The sequence below is a fragment of the Archocentrus centrarchus genome, unplaced genomic scaffold (genome assembly GCF_007364275.1).
Source record: "Archocentrus centrarchus isolate MPI-CPG fArcCen1 unplaced genomic scaffold, fArcCen1 scaffold_48_ctg1, whole genome shotgun sequence".
In the NCBI taxonomy this organism is placed as follows: domain Eukaryota; kingdom Metazoa; phylum Chordata; class Actinopteri; order Cichliformes; family Cichlidae; genus Archocentrus; species Archocentrus centrarchus.
The window spans coordinates 1,222,118-1,229,904 of NW_022060272.1; the positions used below are offsets into that span (position 1 = coordinate 1,222,118).

At 38.8% G+C, this 7,787-nt stretch overlaps 1 protein-coding gene across 1 annotated transcript in view; it reads left to right on the top strand.

Annotated features, from left to right (window-relative positions):
* vstm2b (V-set and transmembrane domain containing 2B) overlaps nt 1–7,571 on the top strand; it is a 28,591-nt gene extending 21,020 nt beyond the window's left edge. The window contains exon 5 of the mRNA XM_030725149.1: nt 5,760–7,571. Within this exon, the coding sequence (XP_030581009.1) occupies nt 5,760–5,848 (89 nt within the window). The 3' untranslated portion in view covers nt 5,849–7,571. The remainder of the gene's footprint in view (nt 1–5,759) is intronic.
* Nucleotides 7,572–7,787: the final 216 nt, after the last annotated feature.

Sequence of the window (7,787 nt, forward strand, 5' to 3'; positions counted from 1 at the left end):
AATGCGAGAATAATCATGGAAACAAACAAAATAAAACTCAGACCAACAATAATAAAAACTAGAGCTCTTGAAAAGCCTCCAAAACTAACCGAACAATACCCAGAGACCATAAAAAGATTAGAATGCTTGTTTTTACTGTCTCTACAGCTCATAGAAATGACATAAAATAAAATGAGTTTAAAGAAAAGTATGAAGAAAACTTTTGAGTTTACTTACCAAACATTAAGATCTTTTGCAGATCAGTCTTCAAAACATTTGACTAGAGAACAATCGCAGACATACGTATAAATGCTAGGCATTCATTATATATTAGGCCTTACAGTAATACTTATAATTACACTGATATCTCTTAAAATTATGCCTGACTACATTTTTAATGAAACACATAAAGTGATCTAATTAAAAGAAGTAATAGAGTTAAAAGAACTAATGCTCAGCACTGTGCAGAATAGAACTTAACTCTGGAGGAACATGGCATGGCAGGACCAACACAAAATGAAATGTTATATCTTTTATATGTGAAAATGCGATAAGAAAAAGTCATACTAAAGTTAACCAGTAGTGAAACTGACTAAAAGCACTATATCAGATTAAAAACATTTTTTGATGAACATTCATCAACCCATAAATGCATTTTCCTTACAAATGTGACACCATTTAAGGGGAACTAAACAGACATTATAAGAATTATTGCCAAGAAGCATTGTTGCAACAAAGAAATAATCAACCAAACACAAATTTCCTGACTTTTTCTGCTAAGTTTTAGTTTGACTTTTGGTTTGTGATTATTTATTTCTTTGTTTGTTTCAGTTTAATCTAGCTCTCCTAAGTATTTAAAAGTATTTTGTTGTCAAGTCCTTGTGTTTCCTGTTTAGATGCTTCCTGTTTTATTTTAACAGTCATGCATCTCTGGTGCTTTGTCTCTATTTTTTTACTTCCCTTGTCTTGCTATCCCTGATCATTTTCAACAGTGTTCCAGCTTTGTTTGTGTCTCATGTTTTTCCCTGCAGTGTTCTCTTGTGTTTTTGGACTTTATTATTTTATACTCGGGATCTACAGTAGCTGCAATAAAGGCTTGCTTTTTGTTTACGTCCATCTGCCTATGAGTCTGCATTTGGGTCCTTTCTGCCCCCATTTCATGACAGTTCAGTCCACTGTCTGTGACAGTTGCCTTGACTTTGCATGACAGTCCATAGCTACAACATTGTATGTGTGTCATCCTTTAATTTGTTTGCAATTGGTTGCAATGTTTTCTGATGAAAACTACTTGGATTAATCCATTGAGCAGCCTTTCCTTGGAAGGTTTTAATGTGGCTACACCAAATGTCAGCAATCACAGACAAATATAAAAGACAAAAATGGATGGATGGATATCATTTTCTAAGACAAATGTGTAACATCAAATATACTGAAATTCTACATTTGACGAGGTCACAGTAAAAATAAAGTGTAGAGGTTCATTTAATTCATGTATCAGTTCTATCAGATTGAGGCCAGGACTCTGTGCAGGCCATTCTTCCACACCAAACTCAGTCATCCATGTCTTTATGGGCTTGCTTTTGTATGCTGGTGTGCAATCATGTTGGAACAGGAAGAGGCCATCCCTAAGTTGTTCTCACAAAGTTGGGAGCATGAAATTGTCCAAAATGTCTTGTATGCTGAAGCATTAAGAGTTCCTTTCACTGGAACTAAGGGGCCGAGCCCAACTCTTTTAAAACAACCATACACCATAATTCCCCCTCCACCAAATTTTACACTTGTCACAATGCAGTCAGACAGGTACCGTTCTCCTGTCAACTGCCAAACTCAGATTCGTCCATCAGATTGCCAGATGGACAAGCATGATTCATCACTCCAGAGAACATATCTCCACTGCTCTAGAGTCCAGTGGAGGTGTGCTTTACAGCACTGCATCTGAAGCTTTGCATTGCACTTGGTGATGTAAGGCTTGGATGTAGCTGCACGGCCATGGAAACCCATTCCATGAAGCTCTCTACACACTGTTCTTGAGCTAATCTGAAGGCCACATGAAGTTTGGAGGTCTGCAGTGATTGACAGCAGAAAGCCGGTGACCTCTGTGCACTACACACCTCAGCATCCACTAACCCTTTTTACATGGCCTACCACATCGTGGCTGAGTTGCTGTCATGCTCAGTCTCTTCCACTTTGTTATAATACTACTAACAATTGACTGTGGGATTTAGTAGCAAGGAAATTTCACAACTGGACTTATTGCACAGGTGGCATCATATCACGGTACCACAGTGGAAGTCACTGAGAGCAACCCATTCTTCCACAAATGTTTTGTTATGTTCCAGGATCATGTATATGTTTTTTATCTGTTTGGCCCCTCCCACTGAAGTGTATGTGGGTGTGTGCTTTGTTCTCGCCTCCCTCCAAAGTGTGTGTGTGTGTGTGTGTGTGTGTACATGTTGGCTGTTACAGGTTTGATTGCTGATTGGACAGTAGCCTCTTATGCTCCAGCTTACAGCCACCTCATGCCTCTCCCTGTCTTCTCCAAATCCAACACAAAGCCAACCATTTAGTTAGTGATCAGTGTGTTGTGTGAGAATTGTGAGAGAAAGGTGTGAGCTAATTTGTATACCTAGTCTCGTAGTTGTAAGCCTGAGTTTTGTAAATAGTTTTGCACGTAGAAAATGTTAAATACTTGCCAATGTATATATTGAACACTACAACAGTTACATAGTTGTGAGAAGTAATTTGTTTTTTACATTGTTTTTCTCTTGTTTGCTGACAAGGAGCTTAGGTTAGATATTTGTCTTTTGTTTGCCTTTTGTGTTTGGTTAGGGAAGATTAGGGACCACTAGAAACTTTTGTTTGTTGTTTTAGCATTGGTCATACCTGAATAAAAGAAACTGGTGCCTAACATCCTCAGCTATTCTGTGTTGCTGGCATTTTCTGGGTAGTGCTTAGAGTGGGGAGTCACACCTCATGTTATGTCTAGATTACCCGTAGGTTTGGGATGTAACAGTTTGTAGAAGCGGGTGCTTGGTTTGATACACCTGTGGCCATGGAAGTGATTGGAACACCTGAATCCAATGATTTGAATGGGTGAGTGAATACTTTTGGCAACATAGTGCACATACAAAGCACACACAACAAAGCCAAAGGTGAAATAAAGGATGACAAAATATGTTCAAAATCTATAAATGGACAAAACAAAGGAAGTCTTTTACAAAGATGGGTGATTTAAATGAGCATTTTATGTGAAATTTAACACTGACAAGATGTGAAAGAAAAAGTTTAATCAAACCTATAACTAACATTAATAAAGTGTCATGTCCTGGGCCGGTGGCCCAGTGTTTTATGTTTTCTGGGTATTGTGTCTGTTATTTTCTCAGGTTATGTTTTGTTATCTTTTGTATTTGCCCTCAGTTAGTTATTTCTAATTCCTTGTGTCTCCCTGTATTCTGTGTCAGGTTTGCGTCTCTGTTCCCTCGTCATACTTCCTGTTTTATTTTGATAGTCGTCCAGCCCCTGTCTGTTGTATTCAGTTTTGCTTCCTCTGGTCTCGTCTTGGTTATCAGCGTCACCTGTGTTCCCACCTGTTTCCTCTTCCCTCATCAGCCCCTCTGTGTATTTAAGTCCTGTGTTTTCTCTGCCTGTTGTTGATGATTTTGTGCCATTGTGTTCCTGTGTTTTCCCTGCGTCACCCTCTGTAGGATTTTTGTATTCACCCCCCCAAACTTAATAAACTCCTTTAAGCTATGCCTATCTCTGGAGTCCTGCGTTTTGGCCCATCTCCGCCCGTCTCATCGCTGGCCGTGACATTAAGGACTGTTTATTGACATAGGCATGTAGTGGTTATCAAACATCATCTTTATATCATTAGGGATCCCTCTGGGAGTGTGTGAAATTTTATTCTAATGAATGAACACTGGCTGAAGGAATTTCCATTTAAGATATCCACTCTCATAAAATCTGGTCTCATTTAGTGTTTTTTTGTTTGTTTGTTTTGTTTTGTTTTGTTTTTAGCAGTTGTGGCTTCCATAAGTTCTGGTTTTAGCTTAATTTAAAATACTTGAATGCTTAGCTTCCATAAAAGTGCATGTAATTACTGTTTAGTTTGTAATGTTTGATTTGGAAACAGCTTTTACATGAAATGTATGACTATTCATCTGTTGACAGGCAGTCTAATTCAATTAAATTTTTTCAATTCAATTTTATTTATATACAGTAGCGCCAAATCACAACAGTCACCTCAAAGCGCTTTGTATTGTGGGTAAAGACCCTACAATAATACAGAGAAAACCCAACAGTCAAAATGACCCCCTATGAGCAGCAGTTGGTGACAGTGGGAAGGAAAAACTCCCTTTTAACAGGAAGAAACCTCTAGCAGAACCAGGCTCAGGGAGGGGGGGTCATCTGCTGGGACCGGTTGGGCTGAGGGGAGAGAAAAGACATGCTGTGGAAGAGAGCCAGACATTAATAACAATTAATGATTAAATGCAGAGTGGAGTATAAACAAAGTAAATAAGGTGAATGAAAAGAAACAGTGCATTATGGGAACCCCCCAGCAGCCTAGGCCTATAGCAGCATAACCAAGGGATGGTTCAGGGTCACCTGATCCAGCCCTAACTGTAGGCTTGATCCAAAAGGAAAGTTTTGAGCCTAATCTTAAAAATAGAGGGTGTCTGTCTCTGAATCCAAGCTGGAAGCTGGTTCCACAGAAGAGGGGCCTGAAAGCTGAAGGCTCTGCCTCCCATTCTACTCTTAAGTATCCGAGGAACCACAAGTAAGCCAGCAGTCTGAGAGCGAAGTGCTCTGTTGGGGTGATATGGTACTATGAGGTCTTTGAGATAAGATGGGGCCTGATTATTCAAGACCTTGTAGGTGAGGAGAAGGATTTTAAATTCAGTTCTAGATTTAACAGGGAGCCAATGAAGAGAAGCCAATATGGGAGAAATCTGCTCTCTCTTTCTAGTCCCTGTCAGGACTCTAGCTGCAGCATTTTGGATCAGCTGAAGGCTTTTCAGGGAGCTTTTAGGACAGCCTGATAATCTAATCAGGTTAAATATTTTGGTTTGGTTAGATCAATTGGCTTGAGCAGCTATAAAATACAGTGCTACATGCAGCAGCTTACCAGGATTAAGTCTCAGTCTTTATTTAAATCTACAGAAATGTAAAAACACTGATAAACCAAAACCAGCTCGTCTTATGAAGCTGTCCTGTCATACTATATACCAACATATGAGCAACAGATCCTTTAAATCCTGTAAGTTATAAGATTGCACATCCATTCATCCATCAATCCATCAATCATCCAAGCATCGCAGTGTAGTGTAGCGTTAAGATGGTAAGCACTGCTGCCGCACAGAAGGAAGGTTCTGGGTTCATATCTCCTGGTCTCTGGGCTTTTCTCTGTAGATTTTATATGTTCGCTCTGTGCTGCTTTTCTTCCAGCTACTCCAGTTTCCTCAAAGCAGTGTTATTGGTTACACATGTATGGTATGTTAAATATGTTTGCATCATTGATATTTTCCATGTTAATATCACTTAGCAGTATTTATCCTTTGATTTCTGTTACTACAGTTAACTGGACCTTCATCTGCTAAAGCTAATTAACACACAGACAGGAACACAAACATGAATAACTATTTCTTACCATTCCTTTTGAGTTATTTCTCCACCAGTATCTGTTATGGGTCTAGAAGTGAAGCGTTTGTATTATTGTGTTGTATTTTACAATTCTGTTGTAATTCTGTTCCTTCAGCTTTCTGTCTCTTTCTTTCATCCAGACTGCAGTGTGATGAGCACCATGGACCCCCTCCTGTGCGTCACTCTCCTGTTCATCCATAGTTTCCTCCCACTGGTGCTGGCCCACTGAAGAGACTTCAGCTAAACTTATGTCAACCTGCAGAATTTTCACTTTCTGTCACAAACAGAAACCTCGCAGCAGTCAGTGCTCACCAGAAAGAGTGGTGCACATTTAATCAGTGTACATGTATGGTGTTGCAACACATCACTGCTCGGAGTAATCGCAATTCAAGACAGAATGCAGGAGCCTGACACACAAGACTGGATAAAACAGGAAAGATCCTCCTCTGTCATGGGTGGAGATAAAGCTTTACGACTGCTGATAGTGGACAAAAGAAATGAACTAACAGTAATAAATGCAGAATCATGTATAATCCACAGAAAGCCTGTGCAGTGTCCCCTCTGCACTCAAACACTCCTCACTGCCCACCCACATCCCTTCACTGTGATTCCACTGCTCATCTGATATGATCAGGAAGATATGTGACCACGTCTTTTTCTTTCAGAGGTGTTCACAAAGACCTGCCAATATACTTTATTTTTCTGCTGCCATATCAAGTTTGTCATTATGTAGTGCTACTGTTCAGTGAGTGTGTTTGTCTAATGTGTTATGCCCACCTTCTTCCACACACACGCATACACATATTGTCTCATACTTGTGTTCCATATTTAATACACTGATATATTTTTAGTAAGATAAGGCATACTTTACCACTGATGCTAATAACCTCCAATTATGTTTATTTTTATTAAATATTTGGTTCATTTCTATTACATGACATGATTTACTTAAGACAGCAGTTGAGAGTAGTTTGTTTTCCTAATAAAAGGTAGACTACAAACTTCTGCATGTAAAAGCTTTTCTTTCACCACTGGGACACAGAGAATAACAGTCAGTAATTCTTCCTACTCAGAGCTTCATGTTAGGAAAACTGCTTCACTGCAATAAAATCTAATTTGATGTCAACATTCTTCATCTCAACAGCTCTCTGGGACCATCTCTTAACAAAATGTTTTTCAAGACAAAGGGACCGGATTTTCAGGTAATTTCCCGGTGCTAATATTTGGGTGACCTTTGACCTGTAATAAAGAACATTGACGGTAGGTTGAGAACTCAAAGGCAGCACACAGAGTTAAAGGTACAGAGTCTGTTTACTTAACCAAGTGCAAAAGAAGGTCTTCACGAATCAAAGAAGTCACCAAATCCAAAGGGAGCAGGAAACAGAGAAAAAGAATCACAGGTGGACAGAACATAAGAAACGGGTGAGACGAATGTTTCTAATTTTATAAATATTGCACAAATGGAATCCTACATATTTGTTTAATATGTGCATTGAAGGACATATACTGGTCAAAAATGACTCCAAGATTCCTTACAGTGTTGCAAGGTAATGCCATCCAGATAAGTATCTGATTAGACGTCATGTTGTAGAGCATAATACAATAATTTCATTTTTTTTTCTGAATTTAGAAGGAAATTAGAGGACATCATTGCCTTTATCCCTTTAAGACATTCCTGCAGTTTAACTAATTGGTGTGTGTCATCCAGTTTCATGGATAGATAAAGCTGGGTATCATCTGCATAGCAAATGTCTGAAGTGTTTTCTAATGATATTGCCTAATGTATAGTGTTAAAAAAAATATTGTGTGTGAAGAAGACTCCCTATTTAGATGAACAAATTTGAGTCTATTAGATAGATATGATTCAAACCACTGCAGTGCAGTACTTTTAATACCTATGGCATGCTCTAATCTCTGTAATAGAATATTATAGTTTACAGTATTGAATGCTGCACTGAGGTCCAACAGGACAAGCACAGAGATGAGTCCACTGTCAGAGGCTGTAAGAAGATCATTTGTAACCTTCACTAATGCTGTTTCTGTACTGTGATGAATTCTGAAACCTGACTGAAACTCTCCAAATAAACCCAGAGGTGGCAGAAGTACAGACATTCTTTACTTAAGTAGAAGTACAAATACTTCTGTTAAAAATACTGGTAAAAAGTTGA